The sequence below is a fragment of the Vespula vulgaris genome, chromosome 9 (genome assembly GCF_905475345.1).
Source record: "Vespula vulgaris chromosome 9, iyVesVulg1.1, whole genome shotgun sequence".
Classification (NCBI taxonomy): domain Eukaryota; kingdom Metazoa; phylum Arthropoda; class Insecta; order Hymenoptera; family Vespidae; genus Vespula; species Vespula vulgaris.
This window is the reverse complement of record NC_066594.1, coordinates 6,835,248-6,858,733: the sequence shown is the minus strand read 5'-3', so window position 1 is coordinate 6,858,733 and position 23,486 is coordinate 6,835,248. Positions and strand designations below refer to the sequence as shown.

Genomic DNA, 23,486 nt, shown 5'->3' with positions numbered 1-23,486 from the left:
ATCTTTAGGATTAGAAGAAAGAGCGTATCTCGCAAAATTAATTTTTTCCACTAAACGGAAATACGTTTATAGGCGTCGCTACAGTATTGTTGTTTTGTTTCATAGGTGTATGTGTATGTAATAAGAACATCCGTCGCTTCAGTTCGCTTTGATCGTTCGTTGCAAGGTGTTGGTTTAGTGAGTTCGAGATTGGTTGTCCACATATCGTATATATGGTGAGTATAACCAAAAACACGAGAAACGTGGTGAAACTTTATGAAAGATGGTTTATTATTAATATATGTAATTTTTTGTTTAGTTAAGTTAATTAAGTTATGTATTTATAAATTGTGTTGGAAAGGTAGAACAATTGATTGAAATAAGGAAATAAAGTGACGTGGTCTATAATGGCAGGATCCATAGAGATTCCACTTCGCGATACAGATGAGGTAAACAATGTTTATTAATATAACATTTAGATCCTTCTAAACAATATCTTAATATTTTCTCTTTAATTTTTCTTGCTTTATAATTTAATTCGTGATATGAACCAACTCGTCAGAAAAAATCGCATCGAGGTCCAAAGCAATCTGGCTAGACGCTTCAGTCTTTTTTTCTCGAAGCGATGAAAATTTATTTCGAAAAGTTGAACCTCGAGCTTAACTCGTGTTTCTTATGTTTCTTTATATGTTCCATAAAATCCATTTGGGATGTATCTCGTCTTAAAAAATATATTCATTTTTAATTCGTATGAAAAGATGAATAAACTAACCTTGCTGTATTTTTTAATAAAATATAAATTCTCTCTCTCTTCCTTTCTCTCTCTCCTTCTCTCTTTCTCTCTCTCTCCCTCTCCCTCTTTCTCTCTCTTTCTCTTTTTTCTCCAATAGTTTAATATCTATTCGCAAATATTTTCTAATCTTATTCTCGAACTGAAGAAATCAAACGATATATTTGTTTTATACATACATTTTTGTAGGTGATAGAACTTTATTTAGATCAATTACCTGAAGGTGATGAGGTCCTTGGCATATTACGTCAAGAACACGCCCAACTTAACATCTGGGTCAATTTGGCCGTAAGTATCTTTTGATGGTAGAATATTGATCGGATGAAATAAAATATGGCGGTAATATATTATTTGTTTTCTGTTCTTTTATATATATATATATATATATATTATAGCTCGAATATTACAAACAACATAAAATCGAAGATTTTATTAAAATACTTGAATCTTCACGAATTGATGCAAATATTGATTATCGTGATTATGAAAAAGATCAAATGCGAGCATTGGATATGTTGGCGGCATATTATGTACAGGAAGCCAATAAAGAGAAGAATAAAGATAAGAAAAGAGATCTTTTTACTAAGGCAACATTATTGTATACAACTGCTGATAAAATTATCATGTATGATCAGGTATATGTAATTTATTAATTCTTATATACAATGTATCTTATGTATCTTCGATATTAATTGTTTACAAATTTTTTTATTTTTTGTCTTGTTAAAGAATCACCTCCTTGGTAGAGCTTATTTCTGCCTTCTTGAAGGCGATAAAATGGAACAAGCAGATGCACAATTTAACTTTGTTTTGAATCAGTCGCCTAATAACATTCCCTCTCTACTTGGTAAAGCTTGTATCGCTTTCAATAAAAAAGACTATAGAGGTGCGCTTGCATTTTATAAAAAAGCTCTGAGAACCAATCCTAACTGTCCAGCTGCTGTAAGATTAGGAATGGGACATTGTTTTATGAAATTAAATAATCAAGAAAAAGCGCGATTAGCATTTGAGAGAGCTTTACAATTGGATGGACAGTGTGTTGGAGCATTAGTAGGACTTTCAGTTTTGAAACTGAATCAGCAACAACCTGATAGTATAAGGGCTGGTGTACAGATGTTATCCAAAGCATATACGATCGATTCGACAAATCCTATGGTGCTGAATCATTTGGCAAATCATTTCTTTTTTAAGAAGGATTATAATAAAGTACAACATTTGGCATTACATGCATTTCACAATACAGAAAATGAAGCCATGCGGGCAGAAAGTTGTTATCAATTGGCTAGGGCATTCCATGTACAAGTAAGTCTAATTAATTGTATACAAATGAACTATAATTATATACATTTATAATACAAATTCATAACATATTTTTTAGGGCGATTATGACCAAGCTTTTCAGTATTATTATCAAGCAACACAATTTGCTCCATCTGTTTTTGTATTACCTCATTTTGGTTTGGGTCAAATGTATGTTTATCGAGGTGACGCAGAAAATGTAAGAAAATTATTATATTTTTCTTTTTAATTTGGATCTAAATTATTTCAAAACAAATCAATTAGCTTTTATTTCAAAGGCAGCACAGTGTTTCGAAAAAGTTTTGAAAGCTCAACCAGGAAATTATGAAACAATGAAGATTCTTGGTTCGCTCTATGCTAACTCAAGCTCTCAGTCGAAACGTGATATTGCTAAGAATCATCTTAGGAAAGTTACAGAACAATTTCCAGATGATGTAGAAGCTTGGATTGAATTAGCTCAAATTTTAGAACAAAGCGATCTTAATGCGGCTTTAAATGCATATGGAACAGCGACAAGGATTTTAAAGGAAAAAGTTCAGGCTGATATCCCTCCTGAGATATTAAATAATGTAGGTGCTTTACATTACAGGTATGTATATGTTCATATTTAAAATTATTTTAAGATAATAACGAAGTGAAAAAATGAATCCATGTATATATTATATTTTTAAGGCTTGGTAATTTGGAAGAAGCTAAAAAGAATTTAGAAGAATCTTTATCTCGTTCAAAAGCTGATGCTTTACACGATTCTGTGTATTATAATTCGATAGCAGTTACAACTACATATAACTTGGCACGTCTTAACGAAGCTCTTTGCATTTTCGATCGTGCTGAAAAATTGTACAAGGATATTTTAAAAGAGCATCCAAATTACGTAGATTGTTACTTAAGACTTGGGTGTATGGCAAGAGATAAAGGACAGATATACGAAGCATCTGATTGGTTTAAAGATGCTTTGAGAATTAATAATGAACATCCGGATGCGTGGTCCCTTTTGGGTAATTTGCACTTGGCCAAAATGGAATGGGGTCCAGGTCAGAAAAAATTCGAAAGGATTCTTAAAAATCCTACAACCAGTACGGATGCCTATTCTCTGATAGCTTTAGGAAATATTTGGCTACAAACGCTCCATCAAAGTGGAAAAGACAAAGAAAGAGAAAAAAGACATCAAGACAGAGCATTAGCTATGTACAAACAGGTAATCAAAGTTATAATTGCATTTATTATATTTTATTATTTTTATATATACCATATTTCGATACTTGACTCTTTTTGTAGGTGTTAAGAAATGATCCAAAAAATATTTGGGCAGCAAATGGAATTGGTGCAGTATTAGCACATAAGGGTTGTGTGAATGAAGCTAGAGATATTTTTGCTCAAGTCAGAGAAGCAACAGCAGAGTTTTGCGACGTATGGTTAAACATTGCTCATATTTACGTAGAACAAAAACAATTCGTTAGTGCTATTCAAATGGTAAATAATTATGTTCAATTTACAACGTACGTTAGCCGAGTATAAGTTTTATTAATATCGTACTCTTTTAATTCTGTTATAGTATGAAAATTGCTTACGTAAATTTTATAAATATCATCACGTGGAAGTTTTACAGTATCTTGGTAGAGCATATCTCAAAGCTGGAAAATTGAAGGAAGCAAAATTAACGCTCTTAAAGGTATAGTATTTGAAGAATATTAAATGATATAATAAAATTCTAATAATATTTTTATTACAGGCTCGCAGAGTTGCTCCACAAGATACTGTTTTGCTATATAATATTGCATTAGTGTTACAACGTTTAGCAACGCAAATTTTAAAAGATGAAAAGTCAACGCTTACTACTGTATTACAAGCAGTACACGAATTGGGTCTTTCTCACAAATACTTCCAATATTTATCTGCCCATGGCGACAGAATGGAACAACTAGCAGAAACAGAAGCACGAAAGTGCCAAGATTTATTATCCCAAGCGCAATACCACGTTGCTAGAGCAAGGAGACTTGATGAAGAAGAAAAGACGCTTAGAAGAAAACAAGAAGAAGAAAGGTAAGGTCTAAATTATTAAAAATATTACAAGTTATAAGTAGAAAATGAACTGATAATTTTTTTTTGTTTTTTAATTTATAGACAAGCCTTCAAGATGCGTCAAACGGAAGAACAACGAAAGTTAGAAGAAATACGTCGTCAGAAAGAAGAAGAAATGCTACAAAAAAGACAAGAATATGTGGAGAAAACGAAAAATGCATTGGTATTCGGTGAGATGCCATCAGAGAAACCTGGAAGAAAAGGTAAAAAGACAAGAACTGATCAATATATTAGCGACAGTGGAGGATCTGGAAATGACGAGGGTAGAGAAGAAGTTCCTAGAGAAAAGAAACGTAGGAGAAAAGCTAGCGGCGAGAGTAAAGAAAAGAAAGGAAGGGGTAAAGGCAAACGAAAGAGAGATTTGGGAAGTGGAGACAGTGGTAAGAGAGAATAATATATAGTTGTTTATAATTGATTAATACATAGTCTTTTTATCGTTACATAATATATGTATTTTGTAGGTTCAGATAGTGATCGTCCAAAACCTAAACGTAATAGGAAAATTGGTATGAAAAAAGATAAACAGTTTCGTAAATCCACATCTGATACTCCGAAAGGAAAGATGCCTTTGTCAAAAGAAACAATATCAACCAGTGAGTCCGATAGTGATAGTGGAGGTCTTAAAATTGCCAGCGGGTAAATATACACACACACATATATATATATATATATATATATATATATATATTATAATAATAATTTATAATAAATTAACTTTAATCACGTATTAAACTTAATATATTATTTTTACAGGGGTGAAAGTGATAACGATAAACGGCCATCGGGAAGTAGAAGAATCGTATCTGACTCGGAGGGTTCACGTGCTTCTAGATCACGTTCTAGATCAAAATCAGGAAGTCGTGCAAGAAGTTCACGTTCACGTTCTCGTTCACGTTCACGTTCACATTCACGTTCTCCATCTCGATCTCGTTCTCGTTCTCATTCTCGTTCTCATTCACGATCTCGATCTCGTTCGCCTTCACGATCTCCTTCGCGCTCAGCTTCACATTCACCATCACGATCTAAATCTCGATCTAAATCACGATCTAAATCACGATCAGCTTCTAGATCTAAATCACGATCGCCTTCCAGATCTAAATCACGGTCACCTTCTAGATCTAAATCACGATCTAAATCAAGATCTAAGTCACGATCTAAATCAAGATCTAAGTCGCGATCTAAATCAAGATCTAAGTCGCGATCTAAATCAAGATCTAAGTCACGATCTAAATCAAAATCCAAATCACGATCTAAATCAAAATCCAAATCACGATCTAAATCACGATCTGCTTCTAGATCCAAATCACGTTCGCGATCGCATTCTGTATCACGATCTCGCTCTCGTTCAAAATCTAAATCTAGATCCCAAAGTGAGAGTGAAAAAGAAAATCAAGAAAGCCAAAGAATTGTGTCTGGTTCAGAAGGTTCTCGTGTATCATCATGCGCAGCGTCACGATCACGATCTCATTCACGTTCAGTTTCTCGATCACCATCGCGTTCACGATCTGCCTCTCGATCTCCATCTCGATCAAGGTCAAGATCAAGAAGTATTTCGCAATCAGGAAGTCCTGATAAATAAATGTATATATTTACTACACATTAATTGTGAAAAAGTTTATAATAATGCTTTTTATTAAATATAGTATTTCATCGTCACACATTTTACGTATTAAAACGAATGTGATCGAGAACATGATCGTGTCAAAAGAAATTTTATTTGTATAGTGATAGAAAGCTATTTATTAGTTGCTTGTATTTAATTAATTTTTTATACTTGTTATAGTCTCATTTGTTAGGATGAAGTGCATTCGTTTGATGACATATTTTTAATATGAAAGGTGGAAATATTATTTTGATTCATATCGATACAATTAATATTTTAAACTAAAAAGTAACAACACACCACATACCATAATCTATGCATTTAATTGACTATCTTAATTGACCATATAGAATATGATCTTAATATTTTGTTATATCAAATATATATATATACATATATATATATGTATGTATATATATTTATTTATTTAAAGATAAGTATAAAATGGATATATGTAATAAAAAAATAAATAATTCAGAAATATTACTAATAAATATTGGGAGTATATGAGTATCTGAAAATAATTTAAATTGCAAGTACTTGTACACCTCCAATATGTATGTATATGTGTATATATGTGTATGTATATATATATGTATATATATAATATATATATTATATATATATGTATAATATATATTTAAAATACCTTTTAATGTTAGTTATAATGTAATTTCATGCTATTGAGTTTAATATATATTTACTGACTTATTTAATTTATTTACATAAGTTTCATCTTGCAGAAAAGATACAAACTAATAATAGCAATTTATGACTATACAAAAACCCCCAAAAAATTAGTGAATATTACAATGTATGTAAAGAATATTATTACTATCTATGACACATAGAAAAAATGCACAAATTTAACATAACACTTTCAAACTTCATACTGATTATTTAAATTAAAATATTAGCGTACTTTTTAATATATATATAAATCGTGCAAGTTGTAAATAGTGAATTTTTAAAAAACTTGACTTATAATATATAATTCTATCTATGTACTATATTTAAAAAATTGTTGTGATTATTTTCTTACATGTAGAAATAATAAACAACCTAATAACAATGAGTATATCACAAAAAGACAGATATAAAGTTAATCGGTGTATTCTTTCTGCTTGTGTATCTATTTATATTAGCACAATCTAACTCAGATTCTGTGTATCGAAAATTTCTTAGTTCAAATTATCAGTACTTTTTAGTTAATAAAATACATTAAGTTAAAGTTTTGTAGCTAAATATTGAGATACTGTTGCTCTCTCTCTTGCAGACAGTTTTTTAAATATAGTTTTAATTACAATTCTCAGTTCATATCTCTCACTCTTCAGCCTTTTTATTATTGACAATATGTCACATAAAACGCTATATTATTTCATTATCTACTTTGTGTGACATGCCAGTAGATAATTAAAATAATCTAATCTCTTATTCATTTTTATAGTTCAAATTGCAGAATCGAGCTTTTCAAAATGATTATTACACTTTTAAGCATCAAAGTTACGTTTATATCAATTTTCTATATCACTCTTAATGTTAAAGGCATTTAATTACTACCATTGCTTAGTGGCTTATATATTCACAATTTAAAATTCGTTATGTATCACTGCTTGTGTCTCTGTTATGTTTTAAATTTTACGTCACAGATATATCTCTCTTTGATTTTATATATTGCACTTATAATCACATTAATACAAATTTAAAAACATGCAATATTAAATTTATCAATAACAAATATGAATTTTATCATCTATAAATTTTGTTTCAATTTAAATCTTGATAAAGTTAAAACATAACAAATTGAATTCATATTTTCAATATTTTATAAAAAGCTGCCTCACAAAATGATATCATGTACAGTTAAAACAATCGTTATTAATATTATAAATGTTAATTATATCGATATTGTGAATCGTTGCTACATTCGTGGAATATTATAAATGATCTTTCTATACACATCTGTTATCAGCTGCCTAAAAGAATATTTACTATCAATGATATTTTATATGGAGAAAAAGAATTTATATTATTGAACAAAAAGATCTTGCACACATAAAAATATAAAAACTGATAATTATTGACACATGTAACTTTTAACTTAATTAATTGCTAAATTGCATTACCATCCATGTCTTTACTTATCTTCTTTATAATTTATATTTCATATTTAAAAAATGATTCATATGGTTTTCTTAATCAAGGTTTTAAGAAAATAATTAAATACTATTATATACTGTTCAGTGTTAAAAATAATTTTACTTCTTAAAATTGGCGGAAATAAAATGTAGAACTTTCCAATATGTTCAACATTACAAGAAAGTGCTATTATTTGTAATGTACATTTATCACTCGCGTTTAACTTAGTAATTTACATCTTAGTTTTTTCTTATAACTTGTTGTTTAACTTACTTAATTATATGTTTTTGTATTTTTCCATTGTGCAACATTTTATATACAATTTAAAAAATGGGACATACATGTTTCAGATCTTTTATAGTACAACATGATACAAAGAAAATTTAATTTATATGTGAGAAACGGCACAGACAGTAACACACGTAGCAACTTGACTATATGAAATAATTTTATTAACATATTATAAAAACCAGGTTCTAAATGCGACCAGAGGGACATTACGGTACAAGAACTGTGTACAGAGAAAATACTAGTGAGAGTCTTAAATAAATATCGAGACACGTATGTAGCAATGACAGTGTGAAGTCATCTTTTTTTTTGCGTGCATAGTTGCTGCTATATTGATGTCCTAGATCGACAGATCATGCCAGATAGCTATATGTGTCCTTTTGACCCTCTGTGCGCTCCAGATATTCTTTTTCAATTAAAATATCTATACATTTCTGAAAGAACATTAGTAATTTTTCTTGGTTTCAATCATTCATTATTTACATGTTTGCTTCCTGTGAAATAGCAAAAACTAAAAAGTTCATTGATAATTTACAGGAGCAATTTTTTATATTTTAATGATTTTAGTTCAATAAAACATCACGTTAGCATGAAAAAATTTACATAGCATGAAAAAATACATTGTACATATATTTAAAATTTCATTCATCTTTTTCTTCGACAATGTATGTGTAATGTTCTTTTATCTATCTTATAGAAAAGAGTAGATATTCGATATTAAACAATTAAATTAATTGTTAGAAATAAAAGGATTAACGTGTCGTTATACTCTATAAAAAAAAAAAAATTAAATACTCACTTTAATAACATGTACTCTTGGTTTAAACCTGGAACTCAATTGATTTAAAACTTCTGCCACTAGTTGTTGATGCTTCAGTACTTTTCTCATTTTCATAATTCTAACAATTGCTGCTTGTATTAAAAGTTTTCTATCTTCTTCTATGTGTTTGTGTGTTGTTTCTTGCTCGACTTTTAATTCCGTTTTCATTGGTATATTGATATTTACCCTTAATTTTTTACTGAAATAAAAATGCATTCCAAATATTATAAAGAATACAAACAATGATTATATGTAAGAAAAAAAAAAAGAAAGAAAGAAGATTACATACTTTTTATAGCCTGAGAAAAGTTCTACCACTGACATAGGTGTTAACTCAGTTTCGTCATCGTTAACTGCTGTTAATAGCTTAGCTTTTAAAAGTATTTGTACAACCTGCAAAAAATTAAAATAACAACGAGATAATATATTATCTTTTTTTTTTTTAAATTTTCTATATTACCTGAAGTAAAAAATCCATTTTTATTTGAGTAGCATCATGTAATTGTTGTATTGTCCATATAGTTGATCCATTGTATTGCAGTAAAACTGCCATTTGAAAAGTTGATGCTTGTAATGTATACCTATGAAACATGAAAATACATTCTTCAGATCAAACGAATAATAATATAACATATCAATTTTGTTACTTTTGTTAATTATACGTATATTACCTATTCTTAAAACAATTTGTATGCAATTCTCCTTTAGACATATTATATAACCAATTCAACTTTCTTCCACTGTGTTGTGAACTATAAAAGGTTGTAAACCTATGTACAGATCTCTCTAGCTGAAAATATAAAAACATACATTATTAATTAATATTATTATATAAAAATTATTTTATAATAATATGTTGATAAGAGTATGTACATTTAAAATTAAAGTAACTTTCAATGAAAATCTTATAGATTAATAATAAATTATACCTCTGTTGGTAAAGAAAAAGTAAAGGACTGTTGGAATGGCCATGAACCAGAAGACAAAACCTGTATACTGAAATCAATGTCTAGTGGTTCTACAGAATTTGTTAGATGTCGTCTGAATTGTTCGTTTAAATCTTTGGATACTCCAATATCCTATGGGTAATGAAAAAATATACGAACGGTCATATATTTACTTAATATGTAATAAGATTCATTACCTGGAACATGCGCTGTAATTTTGAAGTATATTCAAAGCCACAAGCTTGTTTTAACTTGGAGATCATAGAAGCCTCTGCGTCATCACTGGCAGACATATGCTGCACTAAACGTTTTGCCAGCATTTTACTATAGAACTTTTGGAATACATCCTTGTCTTCAATATATTTAAATACTACCATCTGTTACATATATATGATAATAAGAAAAAAAATATATATATAGATATATGGTAAAAGGAATATAAGTAAAATAATATTCTGTTAGATTACTTACAACTTGATTTAATGTATCTTCAAGTTCTGCTTCCTCAGGATTTTTACTACTCTTTTTAAGCAATAAATCACAGTATTTTGCCAACAGTTCAGGTGACTTACTACTACTATTTGCAGCTCTAGTTACAGAATTACTGTTGATAAAGCGACCGCACGCCTTATCCAGTGCTGCTACAAAGCCACTATCATTGTTAAATGCAACTAATACTAAAGCATTATATTTTTTATGAACTTCCAAGATAGTGTTGACATATACTTTAGGATCCTGTACAAACAAATCAATTCGTATGAAATATTATTCTATATATTATTCTAATATTTGACATTTGAAAAAGTAATTACATTAGCTGCTGAGTCTCCACACTTATCTATAGCAGCAAGCCCTTGATTAGCTATATGACTTTCTAAAAGGTTTCGTAGTTCGCCAAGTCCATTTGGTATTCTTGCCATTAATTGATACATTCGGCCTAAATCTGTATTTTTATCAGCATCCAAAAGATTTTGAAATTCAGAATGAAATATATCCAAGTGCTTTTCAATGAGTACTCTTTCACAAGTTTTTGCTAATCGATCATGTGTTGTTTGATGCAAATAAACTTGAACTCGTTTTTGTTCTTCCAATAACCTTTGTTCTGCCTATAATAAAAATATTAAGATAAAATCGATAAAATTGAAATATCTTTTAACATGAAGTAAACTCCCTTTTGTAAAAATACATATCACATAATTAAATACCTTTTTCATATATTCTGTAACAGGGTTTTGTCTGAGGAATTCTGAACTTTCACGAGTATAAAATCGTTCTGTATCCTCAAGGAAGAGATTTTCAAAGGATTCTTTATAAACAATAAGATTTTGTCCCTTAGCACCAGGATCTTCCTCGTTCAGGCCCAATTCTACATAACAATTAATTACACCACTGACTAAACGTGTGTTTATTGTTTCTCCATTACGTTCTCGTTCTATTAATTTCAGCACCGCATTGGTAACCTATAAAAAAAGAAAAGAGAGAATTTTCATTTATCAAACATATATACATGTGCTGATTTAAGATATAATAACATACTTGTCTATTTAAATGTTTAAATAAATTATCACGCCACGTAACCAAGGCCAGTTGATAAATTTCATATATTCCTTTACGTCCTTCTTCACATTCACGACGTACCCAATGACGGTTTAAATATGCACATACTCCATTTAATACCTTACTACTGAATTGATATTCTTCCCATTGTCTTGTATAGAATTGTAATACATCTTCATCCATTAAGTCAATCCCATGCTATATACCATAAACATCAACATTCTTTATAAGAAAATAAGAAAACTATATGCAAAAAGTCTGTAATATGTATAAATTAATATTTACATAACTTTCTAATTTCCAAAATACAAGTTAATATACATACCTTGAGCAAACTAATGAGATAATTCCTAAGAAAGTCACGCAAACGTTTATATAATTCCAAACCCACTAACTGTGCACCTCCTTGTGACATTTGGCCTTTTTTACTTTTAGTAGACATTCTAGTATGTTGTTGATGAACACTCGTACAATAATTATATACATGTCTATATTCAGCAATATAGTAAGGATATTACAGATATAAAAATATCTATTCCAGTTGCTTGATGATATTGCCATTTTTCATGTAAAAGGATACGTATAAAGTTCTATATATCTTGGTTTCGACATACATTGTCTATTATATACTTGTTCTATACCCTCACGAAGATCTCCCCAAATTTGATCCAAGTCTATTTGTTTGAGGCCTGGGGGGCCTCCTTGATGACTCCCTGCCCCTCCAACGCCTCTATGCCCCGACATCCTATTCTTATACGCTTGCCTGGTGAGCGTCAGTGTTACTACTTGCTACTTACAATTTCTGTAAAGGAAAAATAAAAGAAAAACTTAGAAAAATTCAATAAGACTATCATAACAGTTACTTAAAAGAACTTTGATAATTACAGAATAATATATTCATACACAAATGTACAACAAATCACACTTACTCTTTAACAAAATGACACTTTATCGTAATGATATACTATAAAAATAAGAATAAAAAACACTTATTCATTTTGTTTGAAGATAGATTATGTTTACTATATGTATAATAATATACAAATACATACATAGAGAGAGAGAGAGAGAGAGAGAGAGAGAGAGAAATAACCAATTAGAAACATACGATCGACCAAAATACAAATTATCTGGAAATGTTCATGTAGGAAAACAACAAACAAACGAGCCTGTCTACTGTGTCTACGACGTAACAGACTTAAAGAGTATTATTGGAGATTTCGATTCTCGATTAAAACGTGCTCCAAAATATGTCTTTTAATCCTTGTTCGGAACAGAAGGTCGCTATCGATATTCGAAGGTCATAATGAATTCCGTTAAATCGAGATTGAAATCATTCGCTAAGAGACGTGGATATCGAATTGGTTGACGATGTTATTGGTCACAATTACACGATAATGTTAAGAACAATAACACACACTATGAGATATCGTTCTACTTTCGAGATGCAAGACACTGAGAATAAGTTGAGAATAAACTAAATTAAAGGATAATATCAAGGGATCGTTGAAAAAAAAGTTCTTTTTCTTCTCTCTCTCTCTCTCTCTCTCTCTCTCTGTCTCTCTGATTCTGTCTCACACTCATTCACTCCGTTTCTCTCTCTCTCTCTCTCTCTCACTCATTCTTTCCGAATCCCCTTCACCTCTCTTATCCTTGTTTCTCTTTCTATAATTCTATCTGCCTATATGTTATCTCTCTCTCTCTCTCTCTCTCTCCTCCCTTCCTCTGTCTCTTCCTCTCTCCCTCTCGCCGTCTCTTTTTCTTTACGCAATTTTTCTTTTTTCTTCTCTCTCTCCCAGATTCTATCTCTATCTCTCACCAGTCAATGTTCACCACCGCATAACAGTCAGGAACGACGAGAAGCTTTCGTGAAAATGCAGTGGCCAGGGTAGGAAGTGTCGTCAGGGTACTATAGAGACGTGGAGGACACCTTCCTCGTCTCCACTTTGATTTTTTTCCTTTCTTTTTAAACCTCTTTGATTCCTGTGTATCGCGTGATCTACGAAACCGTGAAGAAGCGTGCGATCGTAAAACAGGAAAACTTCTTTTGTACTTCCTCAAAAATCGCGTACACTCGCGATCCTGCTGCTACGCTTCTGAAAGGTTAGGTCCCACTGCTACCAATACAACGAACTATAACCTTCACACAACGGGTTCAAGCGTGGCGCGTTTTTAACTCTTTCGTTTTAGACCTCTTTAATTTTATTAGGAAAAAAATAGAAAGAAAATAAGCGAAGGAAACAGTACTCGTTGATTAAAACGATGATAACGATCGATCAGTATTGAATCGATATATAAATTTCGAACCGTACATTATAAATTCTACTGCGTTTTAAAACTTGATATGTTCGATATTATTTGCTTTGATGTTATAATACATCTTTTTACCATTCAACTTCTTTGTGAATTTTTATATATTTACTTGGAATGTATATACTAACGAGATATTTTTTTTCGTCTCTGAATATTTAATTTCATTTGTGCGTAGTACGTACAATTATAGTGGTTGTTTATATGTATATATCATAGTTGAGATGACACCGAACGGATATGTTAGAAAGGTTAAAAAGAGAGAGACAGATTTGCAATGTGCGTTGTGGCCTCACTGATTTTCAAACGAGTGCACGCAATTTGAACGAAGTACTTTTATAATTAAACTTTTATAATTAAAAATTATAATAGAATTCCTATCAGAACATTCAATAATTACTGAATGTTCCAATACCTCTTTGTATATGTTTTTTGATCTTTGATATCAAACATCTTTAATTGATTAGCATTATAGTAAAATTATTTGTGAAGTAAATATCTAAAGGGAAATTCAATATATGTTGTAAAAATTTTTATTTTTCATTACTATGAACACAAAAAATTTAATAGAAATACAATTATCAATTCTCCAACTATTTTTTTTTTTTAATTGGTTTAAAATGTATTACTATCAAGTAAGAATTTCTTACTTATCGATATAAAATAATTTCTATAAATATAACATTTTTTTCTGACCACATAAAATGAGATTACATATAAAAAGTACCATGTATAAAAAATTTGACTTTTCGATTTAATTATCTTAAAAATAGAACATGATTTTTAAAGATGAACTTGTATTCTGCATTACAAAGATTTTCTAAATACGATTCGCTTGATTCTTAATGCAGAAAAATAGTTTACATTTTGGGCAATGATAGATGATGTCAAGAACTCAAGGCCATGACCATAATTCATAAGGATTTATCATCTTTATAATCTAATCAAGTCTATTTATTACACTTAGGCATATATATAAGATTTATATAAGATTTGTAATAATATACTGTGTAGTATAAGTTGGATTTTACTTTTTTATGTTCTTATATATTTATTATATTTTTCTATAAAAATATACCAATTACGAAAATTAACTAATTTTATTAAAATCTCATAATTTGTTAATCTTTGCCGAAGTCATAAAATCTTTGATATATTTGATTTGATTATTTATATTGCAAAAAAATAATTTGAATATGTTTACATAATTCATGTTTACAGCAATGATTATTCACATAAAATATTCACATAAATATGAACTTTCTTTTTAAGTAAAAAAATGACAATTATATCATACATCAGATTTCTCTATAGAAGAATGTTTATCAATAGTTGTTTTAGGTTGATAACTATATAAAAATATTGAACAAATTACTAAAAGTGCACCAAAAGAAAATTGAAATGTTAAATGAAAATCAAATAAATAAATAGAAGCTATGCATGAAATTATGATAGCCAAAGAAGTGGCAAATCCCTTAAGTATATTATCTGCATACTTTACTACCAAAGCAACAATGAGTCCACCGCCTGCTTGAAGTACTACTAAGTAGTAAATGAATGAGTCATAGCCAAAAAAAAAGCCTTGTTTTCTAATAACATCACCATCATTTAAAAAACAGGTAGCTAACCCAAAGGGTAAGGATAATAAACTCAATTGAACATTTCTCATCCAGACAGAAATGTCAGATCCTTTAAGAATTTTTTCAAAATATATGCCTGCAAAACCTGATAAAAAGCATGCACTTAAGGCTGCTGTGAAGCCAAGTAAGTGATTTTGTTGTATACCTGATGGTAATGTAACTGTTCCACTTTGTGCTAATTGTACTAATACTACTCCTATAACTAAAAGTATTAACGCGCTCCATTGAGACTTTCTCAATGATCTTCGAAGAATTACTACAGCGAAAAAAGCTGTTGTAAGAATCTTGAGTTGATAAGTCACCTAAAACGCAATAAACTATAAATAAATTAATGAAAGGAAAATATGAGAAATTTATAATAAAATATTTTTACCTGATATGTTGCTGCATCTAAATTTGATGCTGACACATAAAGTAAATTATTTTGTATGATATATAAAATTGATGGTACGCATACTTTTAAAGTATCTACAGGTTCTTTTATAATGGTTTGTTTCAAGGCATTATAAAATTTGAATAATTCACCTTCTTCAATGTAAACCAAAATCAAGCATGTCAACAGTTTTAAAAACTCTGACATAACAACGGCTATGAAAATTATATATTATAGAAGTATATAATTCAGCAAAATGATTTTTATGTCATGAATGTCATTTTAATACGTGTTTATATTATTTACCTGTGGATGATAAGAAGAGATCCCCAGATCTAGTCCGCGCATAACGCATACTAAGTCCAACCAATGCATTTTGAAGAGTCAGTGTAACTAAACTGACATATTTTAGTGTTTGTCCATTAACTGAAAACAATATTGGAAATGAATAGACATTAATCTTAAATTTATATGATTTCATATCATACATTTGTAATAAACATATTGTAAATTGTATATTATAATACTTACATTGTTGCAACTTACTCATTATTATTATTAATATAAGTATAATCCTCGTAAATCATTGATTTTTCCTTGGCTTTTCTTTTATCATATTTTATATTTTATCTGGAAAGAAAAATAATTATTATTATATTTCGACGTTAATAATGAATTAATTTCACACGAATAAGTTTCATTTAAGAGAATCTAGCAACATTTTTTTATCATATAGATCTAACAAAAAAATAAATTGCTAATAAAATATCTGGAGTATTTTTTGAATGGACTAATATTATTATAAAATGAAAATATCACTTACAAAACCTTTATATATTAGCAATTTTTAAATAGTAATATCTTACAAATCAGTAATATACATAGGAATTATTTATCTAAATTATTTACCTTATTCAACATGTTTTAATACAAAATGCGATCAGAATTGAATTATTCTTGACAGTTAATATCAGATAAAAATTCGAACGCATACGTGAAAAGAGAAGCTAGCCACGTTTACATTCTATTTTAGTAGCCGAGTATTCAACCTAAAGTAAACTATCTAATCTATGACATGGGTTATATTGTGTTAACACTACTGTCTCGCGTTTGATTGATTTATGTTATTTCGTGTTATTCCAATGCATAAAAATTGTGAATTCTTTGTTTTTTTTTAGAATTGAATTTATATAACTAATAATGAACAAAGTTTTTCTTTTTCATTAATAATGGTGTTATTTTTATAAAATAAAATAAAATATATACTCAGTTGGTAACCAATGCCACTGGTGAAATCCTTTAATTTAACTTTATAGTATAAAAGTTAACAGTTTTCAGATCTTACTTTTTACAATACGATTTTATTGAATTATAGTTTATGGCCGTTGATACAAAATGGACCAAGATGTTTCAAGATTTATATACTTTATATTTTTGACAACACTTCTAGTCGATTTAGGATCATGTACACATTATTCAAAATATATTGAATGTAAGTTATATATTGTGTGATAAATTTACCTAGTAAAATTATATATAATTTTTATATAACCTCTTTGACTCATTTAGATGATATAGAACATGGGAAGGACTGTCATACAATTGGATCAAACAAACAGAACAAAGATATAGCAGTTATAGTTAAGATTACACTCGATCGTGGAATCAATGCTGATACGCATTGTAAATTTGTTATTAAAGCTAATAAAGGAGATGGCTTGTTCGGTGTCATACAAAAAATGACATTCAGACGTAATAAAACAGAGTGTGTAGATTATGTACAGGTAAATATATTTTTGAAGAAGAAATTATTCAGTCACTGATTAACTCCCTAATTAAAATGTATGCATTTCTAGTTTAAGAGAAGCGACAGACAAGAAACACAAAAGTTTTGTGGAAATTTTGATCGTAATACAACTAAATATTATCCAGTCCCTGAACCAGAAAATAGCACTTATGAACTTGGATCCTTTTTTTCTGGAAGTACATATGCAGAATTTGATATAGGTGGCAAATTAGAAACTACAATATTTATTGCCAAAAAGGGATATCTATTCCCAGAAAAAGTTCCTACTCTCAGTATTGTTTATACGCCGTATAAAAGTAGGTTTAAAATATTTATCATATTAAATGTGATAATATAATTATATTTAATATATTATTAGAGTATAAGAATAAAGATTTATTTCATTAATTTCATTTATAGAATGCAAGGGCAACATTTTGATAAACTATACAGCAATACCTTTTGATTCATGTATTTTACAAGATTACTTTTGTGATGGATATCAAAATTGTGCACCAAACATCTGTCAAGATGAGGCAACTTGTTCAAATGCCAATGACATCATTAACAATACTGGAACAAAAGTAACAGTAGGTGCTGTGACGACAATAATTTTGTGTACAATTCTTTTTGGTGTATGCATATGGGCATGTAAAAAAAAAGATTTACTCTTTTGGTCTTCCGATTGTGCTGGTCCAAGTGCACACTCATCATTATCTAGATCAGGTGGACAAGAATCTGGAAGCACTAGTAACCCCCAAGTTCCAACAGCTCCAATGTTAGAAGTGGTTGTACCACCTCCCGTGTTAGATAAAGATCTTCCACCTAGTTATGATTCCTTATTTCCAGAACAGAATAATTCTACTATGCAGTAAATGTAAGTTATCAATGATAACCTTTAATTTTTTGCAGTATATTGCTTAATGTTTTAATTAGGTGATGCTGCTTCTTAAACAATGTATATGTACAAGCATATAAAAAAAAAAGTTAAAATCAGAAATACGTCTTAAAAAAATCTAAGATTAAATCTTAGAATTAAAATGAACAAAAAAAAATGAAGTACAAATTTCTGCTCAATTCATTTTTCATGTTTTTAATATGAGTATTAAGATTCATAACTTTATACTACATTTTGTATAATTTTTACGACATATTTCTGATATGGTTTATACATATACGTATCCATAGCCTTTTTTTTCTTTCTTTTTTATTAAGAAATTAAAAATATATGTATGTATTAAGTAAAAAATAAGTTTTTTCAAGAAATAATGTATTTAATGCTACAATGTGGCAACATTAACAATATTTTTTATTTTATTAAGGAGGTGCAGCATATTTTCTAAAATGTGTCAATTAGAATGATTAGTAAAGTAGTCATAAGGAAATCAATTTTATATTTAATATTTTGATACATCTTATTTTCTATCTGAAAATACAGCATTATTTCTTTAAAAAAATTTTGTATGAAAATCTTGATATTATTCAAAATTTATATTATCTAGAAAGTGTATTTCTATTAAGAATTATAATATAAGTAATTATAACTTTTTTTACTTCTGAGCCATGACATTTTTCCTAATGTTATATTGGTTTTTATATCAACATTTAAAACGAACATTGCCACTAATATTTATAATGAACAAATATAGTTTATTTCAATATTATCCTTTTATTTTACTGTTATTTATTTTGCGATCAATGATTAATAAAAGTATTGATAGAATAAGCACTATACAAATATAATCTCTGTCGATAATATAGGCCTTAACGCAAACGCATATGTACGTGTGCGTGTAAACCATTTGTAATGAATTTGTATAATGAAATTTTGTAAATATATATCCTTATATATATATAAGGTAGTGACACAAGTATTAAACACTTAAAACAAAGATTCATAATACATGTGTTACGTTTTACGTATTTTGTTTATTATCACAAAAATAATGAATAAAAATTCATCATGTACAAATATTTTTGTTATTATATATTTTTGTCATTATATATATATTTTTTATAATTTTTTAGAGTCATCATCTTTTTCGATACTGTTGTGTTCAATCATCCACAAGCAAACATTGATAAGAGAATCCATTTCAGCATTACCTGATCCCAACTGATGATTGTCTTCATATACAAGCATTCTGATAATTTAAAAACATATTGTTAAATTATATACATAGGCTCCGCGAAAAAATTTTTCGCGTGATTCGAAACTCCTTCCGCGAGTATTTTTTTATATACTTATTATTATAGCTAAATCTTAGTGTATCCAATATTATTTGATTTAGTTACGTTTACTTACTTAGTCTTGACGTTATTAGCTTTAAGACGATGATACCAGAGCTTTCCCTGCGACGGTGGAACTCGCAGGTCATTTGTGCCAATGCATATGAGAGTAGGGGCCTTAACTTTATCGACATGAACAATAGGTGAACAACTAAACATTTTTATAAACATTTCAATGCATCCTAACTTTGTCGCGCTGTATGATTCAGTTGCATCATAAGGCACATTTATTACAGCTGCGCACCTAAATAAAGATTCTTATAGTATAAACATAATAAAATATATATTCAACACCACTTTGAATTTTGCGTTCAATAATACTGCATTTCAGTCTACTTTTAATTATAATGTTATCGACTTTATAGTATTTTAGTTAACAATTAAGCTTACACATTATGGTGATATGCAAGTTTCTCTTCCACAGTTAAAGTATTGCGACTGAAATACAAATTGGACGATTAACAATAAGCAAAATTGATAATACAATAATTTTTTTACCAATCTGGGATATCCGAAATGGTGAACATAGCAGCAATATCAATTACTGGATTTCTTGCAACAGCAACTTTATATAGGTCCTGAAATACGTTGACAATAATGATTACATTATATATAAAATATTATTTAATATAAAATTATATGTTCGTGTTATTATATTATATATTTTGTTGCTAAACAGGTTTAATGGCTGTTTCTTACTGCAAATTGAGCACTTAAATGTGCTACTAAAAATCCACCATGAGAACCACCACAAAGTCCCACGTGTGAAGGACTAAGCCATGGGTACTTAAGTAAAGCTTCTTTAGTGGCAGTAACACAATCTTTTGCATCTACATTGCCTACTTTTCCTTGAAGATATTCTACATTTTTGGAACCCATTCCAGTAGAACCACGATAATTAACTTGTAACACTCCCAGACCTTGATTGTTTATTTAATATTAGTAAAAAACAATAGAGAAGAATATAGACATAAAAGGAAAATTTGTTATTTACCTATGAGTGCAAACAAAGAATAATCGAAGGAGAAAGAATTAGTAAAATTAGAATGTGGACCTCCATGTGGTGCTACTATTAATGGTACTGATTCATCAATTCCACCTTTTGGTCCAAAATAGGTAAAATTAAATGATTCTGAAATAATTTGTAATTTAAGAAAAACGAATTGTAAACATTTAAATTTAATTATGTAAATCATTTATTTCCTCGTATGTATGATTATAATACTTACTGACATCTTCATTACTATCGTACTCATAAAACGTATGTTCGTACATAAGTGACTCAAAACCATCAATTTGTAATGGAGTAGTGACATTGACTCTAGCAATATTTCCATCACTTATTGTTATAGGATTCAAATGTCCTACACAAAGACTTGGTGGTGTTAAAAGAGATGTTTGTAAAAATGCAATTATACCATTTCTTACATCTAAGATGCTGAGAGAACTTTCGTCATTTTGTATCTCAGTCATAGTTTTATTTTCTGTATAAAACGTATCCAATTAGTATTATCAAAACTATACGATATATATTGATAAATATAGTATCTCTTACTTATATCGATTATATAAGAACGTATATTTGTTTGCTGAGGTGTACTCAAAAACAAATATTGACAGTCTTCGCTCCAACAACGTTGTGGTAATCGACCATATAAACCATAAAATACTTTTCCATTATTAATAATTGTATTGGTATCAACAATATCAACAAGTACATCAGACTAAAAAGAACGAGAGGAAATACTTCAAAAAAAGTCACTTCTTTGTTTTATAAATGAATAAAAGATATGACGTACTTTTTTTTCAGTAAATTCAAGATCAAGATACATAAGCCTATGAACATTGTGATGTGGCCCACCAGCATTTCTTTCTAACCAGACAAGATGTTTTCCATCTGGGCTAATTCTAGGTGATCGTACTGCACACCCATCTCTAGATAGTAGATCTGAAAAATTTAATATACTTGAATGTCTATTATATAATTATCATTGCTTTACAGACTATAAAAATATAAATATTTCTTACGAAAATTTCCATTATATATAATAAAAATCCAGGAGCGTCTATTTGTGCATGCAACAAGTCCTAAACGTCTTGGTTCATGCTTCCAAACTACACCGATTATAGATTTAGAATCCTTCATCCACTGCAATTGCCCAGGAGACAATTTATCTGGTATTTCTGATAATGTTGTGATTACATCTGTTGTTATATCGAGTATTACAACGGTAGGACGGTGTTTACCTACTAATTGCTCTCCCCAGTGAGGCTTATAAATATACTCATTGCCCTATCAATAAAATTTTTTTTTAATAATACCAATAGCTTGGAAATAATTCAAAAGATATTAACATATCTTACAGGTACTATTCCATCTTCTTCTTTCTTTTCTTTATCTTTTTTATCCAGAGACTTTTGTTTATAGAATGCTTCAGACTTTGGTACCTTTTTCTCTGCAATATATAGGACTTTGGTTTTATCTGGAGACCATTCAAAGGTACCAAATTCAGCTGTAATAATTATGCAAAAAATTATAAGCTGAAATTTTTTATAATAAAGAATATAATTTAAGAAAATTAAAAATGTTTTCTCTTACAATCTGTATAAACATCACCATGTACATCTAAAGCTGCTAAATCATAGTTTTTAAGAAGTCGTTCTTTGGTCCAAATTTCAAGGAATTGCCTTGGAGTATTATCAATGGTACTACTTCTTAATATAGCTTTAAATTGTTCATCTTCTGTAGAAGCTGATGCAAGTCTTTATATAAAGAAAAAAATTATATATGTTTTTATAATGAAAAATAAGTAGTAATTAAAAAAGAAATACTATAAAAGAGATGATACATACTCTCCTGTAATATCAATTGGAAAACTTTGTGATATAGGTTGAAGTTTTTTATTCAGGATATGATTTTGTATAAAACGTTGATTTGTTCTTCTTTCTAGATTTCTTTGAGACCATGTACTTTGTATAAATATATTATCCTTTGTAACACCGATAATTTTAGCTGAATTCAATACAGAACTTTTTGCTAATAATTTGTAGGTATTTATAACCTTCTCTAACTGTAAAAATAAAATATGTTTTTAAACACGTATACAAAGGAGGTAAAAAGCAATTAGTAACTAATAAGATAAATTAGTGTGTATGTGTGTATGTGTGTGGTGTGGAGGGGTGTATATATATATATTGTAAAATCAAAAAATATAAAAAAAGAAAAAAATATCACATGTTAATGAGTACTTACTTGAGTCGATGTCATTATGTCCTTTGTGAATTTACTAAGAACTGTTAAGAACACGTAAAGAACGTTCTTTTAAACTGATTAGTAAACATGAGCAATATATAAGAGCAAATATTCACGATAACAAATAGATAAAGTCACCGTAAGAATTTATGGCATGTATTTAAAGAGAGAGATCTCTATTTTTTTGATAAAAAATCTATGATTAGATGTTTATCGTATGACCTATCACTTAAATCGACAGAAATTATATGGCGAATAAAATTTTTTTTGGGATTTATTATGTTCGCGATAAGTAAAGGTTGATATAAAGGTTTTGCCTTCTGATACTTGC

The 23,486-nt window shown here is 29.1% G+C and overlaps 5 protein-coding genes across 15 annotated transcripts; 2 read left to right on the top strand and 3 right to left on the bottom strand.

Moving 5' to 3' along the window:
• Nucleotides 1-97: 97 nt before the first annotated feature.
• LOC127066157 (RNA polymerase-associated protein CTR9 homolog) lies at nt 98-9,630 on the top strand. 2 transcript variants are annotated; one of them, XM_050999537.1, is made up of 14 exons: nt 98-215; nt 341-428; nt 959-1,057; nt 1,165-1,404; nt 1,499-2,071; nt 2,148-2,267; nt 2,347-2,657; nt 2,741-3,266; nt 3,347-3,541; nt 3,624-3,740; nt 3,801-4,111; nt 4,193-4,530; nt 4,612-4,786; nt 4,904-9,630. In XM_050999537.1, the coding sequence occupies exons 2-14, from the start codon at nt 387-389 to the stop codon at nt 5,727-5,729; spliced, it is 3,873 nt and encodes a 1,290-aa protein (XP_050855494.1). In that variant the 5' UTR covers nt 98-215; nt 341-386; the 3' UTR covers nt 5,730-9,630. The 2 variants fall into 2 exon arrangements, with proteins under 2 accessions (XP_050855494.1, XP_050855495.1); XM_050999538.1 differs by having other exon boundaries at nt 125-215; nt 345-428.
• LOC127066165 (cullin-1) lies at nt 8,323-16,253 on the bottom strand. 6 transcript variants are annotated; one of them, XM_050999563.1, is made up of 15 exons: nt 13,324-13,820; nt 12,434-12,468; nt 12,085-12,306; nt 11,830-11,992; nt 11,484-11,702; nt 11,153-11,407; nt 10,760-11,053; nt 10,419-10,682; nt 10,145-10,324; nt 9,930-10,079; nt 9,672-9,790; nt 9,461-9,581; nt 9,290-9,393; nt 8,980-9,199; nt 8,323-8,614 (listed from the first exon to the last, which is right to left on the bottom strand). In XM_050999563.1, the coding sequence occupies exons 3-15, from the start codon at nt 12,246-12,248 to the stop codon at nt 8,534-8,536; spliced, it is 2,334 nt and encodes a 777-aa protein (XP_050855520.1). In that variant the 5' UTR covers nt 12,249-12,306; nt 12,434-12,468; nt 13,324-13,820; the 3' UTR covers nt 8,323-8,533. The 6 variants fall into 6 exon arrangements, with proteins under 6 accessions (XP_050855520.1, XP_050855522.1, XP_050855518.1 ...); XM_050999565.1 differs by lacking the exons at nt 12,434-12,468; nt 13,324-13,820 and adding an exon at nt 16,134-16,253; XM_050999561.1 differs by lacking the exon at nt 12,434-12,468 and having other exon boundaries at nt 13,324-13,819.
• On the bottom strand, nt 14,334-17,226 carry LOC127066182 (UDP-galactose translocator). Of its 2 annotated transcripts, none has more exons than XM_050999600.1 (5): nt 17,094-17,226; nt 16,359-16,457; nt 16,134-16,253; nt 15,828-16,042; nt 14,334-15,756 (listed from the first exon to the last, which is right to left on the bottom strand). In XM_050999600.1, exons 2-5 carry the CDS (start codon nt 16,375-16,377, stop codon nt 15,106-15,108), a joined length of 1,005 nt encoding a protein of 334 aa, XP_050855557.1. In that variant the 5' UTR covers nt 16,378-16,457; nt 17,094-17,226; the 3' UTR covers nt 14,334-15,105. The 2 variants fall into 2 exon arrangements, with proteins under 2 accessions (XP_050855557.1, XP_050855556.1); XM_050999599.1 differs by lacking the exon at nt 17,094-17,226 and adding an exon at nt 16,737-16,893.
• LOC127066181 (uncharacterized) lies at nt 17,203-21,850 on the top strand. Of its 3 annotated transcripts, none has more exons than XM_050999598.1 (5): nt 17,203-17,319; nt 17,397-17,611; nt 17,684-17,930; nt 18,034-18,490; nt 20,582-21,850. In XM_050999598.1, the coding sequence occupies exons 1-4, from the start codon at nt 17,223-17,225 to the stop codon at nt 18,486-18,488; spliced, it is 1,014 nt and encodes a 337-aa protein (XP_050855555.1). In that variant the 5' UTR covers nt 17,203-17,222; the 3' UTR covers nt 18,489-18,490; nt 20,582-21,850. The 3 variants fall into 3 exon arrangements, with proteins under 3 accessions (XP_050855555.1, XP_050855554.1, XP_050855553.1); XM_050999597.1 differs by lacking the exon at nt 20,582-21,850 and adding an exon at nt 20,327-20,464; XM_050999596.1 differs by lacking the exon at nt 20,582-21,850 and having other exon boundaries at nt 18,034-19,464.
• LOC127066166 (acylamino-acid-releasing enzyme-like) lies at nt 19,523-23,416 on the bottom strand. Of its 2 annotated transcripts, XM_050999568.1 has the most exons (14): nt 23,156-23,416; nt 22,756-22,973; nt 22,502-22,665; nt 22,267-22,415; nt 21,931-22,195; nt 21,702-21,850; nt 21,458-21,626; nt 21,132-21,386; nt 20,897-21,034; nt 20,602-20,822; nt 20,401-20,480; nt 20,293-20,340; nt 19,919-20,146; nt 19,523-19,757 (listed from the first exon to the last, which is right to left on the bottom strand). In XM_050999568.1, the coding sequence occupies exons 1-14, from the start codon at nt 23,168-23,170 to the stop codon at nt 19,628-19,630; spliced, it is 2,229 nt and encodes a 742-aa protein (XP_050855525.1). In that variant the 5' UTR covers nt 23,171-23,416; the 3' UTR covers nt 19,523-19,627. The 2 variants fall into 2 exon arrangements, with proteins under 2 accessions (XP_050855525.1, XP_050855526.1); XM_050999569.1 differs by lacking the exon at nt 20,293-20,340.
• Between the last annotated feature and the right edge of the window lie 70 nt (nt 23,417-23,486).

Coding starts and splice junctions, on each gene's coding strand:
- LOC127066157 (XM_050999537.1), top strand. CDS start 387: ATGGCAGGATCCATAGAGATTCCACTTCGCGATACAGATGAG. Junction 4,531..4,611: donor TTTGGGAAGTGGAGACAGTG/GTAAGAGAGAAT, acceptor TGTATTTTGTAG/GTTCAGATAGTGATCGTCCA. Junction 4,787..4,903: donor GGTCTTAAAATTGCCAGCGG/GTAAATATACAC, acceptor TTATTTTTACAG/GGGTGAAAGTGATAACGATA.
- LOC127066182 (XM_050999600.1), bottom strand. Junction 16,043..16,133: donor TCTCTTCTTATCATCCACAG/GTAAATAATATA, acceptor TAATTTTCATAG/CCGTTGTTATGTCAGAGTTT. Junction 15,757..15,827: donor TAGATGCAGCAACATATCAG/GTAAAAATATTT, acceptor ATTGCGTTTTAG/GTGACTTATCAACTCAAGAT.
- LOC127066181 (XM_050999598.1), top strand. CDS start 17,223: ATGGACCAAGATGTTTCAAGATTTATATACTTTATATTTTTGACAACA. Junction 17,320..17,396: donor TTATTCAAAATATATTGAAT/GTAAGTTATATA, acceptor TGACTCATTTAG/ATGATATAGAACATGGGAAG. Junction 17,931..18,033: donor TGTTTATACGCCGTATAAAA/GTAGGTTTAAAA, acceptor TTTCATTTATAG/AATGCAAGGGCAACATTTTG.
- LOC127066166 (XM_050999568.1), bottom strand. Junction 21,851..21,930: donor TATATATAATGGAAATTTTC/GTAAGAAATATT, acceptor TAAATTTTTCAG/ATCTACTATCTAGAGATGGG. Junction 21,387..21,457: donor TTCTTATATAATCGATATAA/GTAAGAGATACT, acceptor CGTTTTATACAG/AAAATAAAACTATGACTGAG.
- LOC127066165 (XM_050999565.1), bottom strand. CDS start 12,248: ATGTCGGGGCATAGAGGCGTTGGAGGGGCAGGGAGTCATCAAGGAGGC. Junction 11,408..11,483: donor TTAAACATTTAAATAGACAA/GTATGTTATTAT, acceptor CTTTTTTTATAG/GTTACCAATGCGGTGCTGAA. Junction 9,582..9,671: donor ACAAATTGTTTTAAGAATAG/GTAATATACGTA, acceptor CATGTTTCATAG/GTATACATTACAAGCATCAA.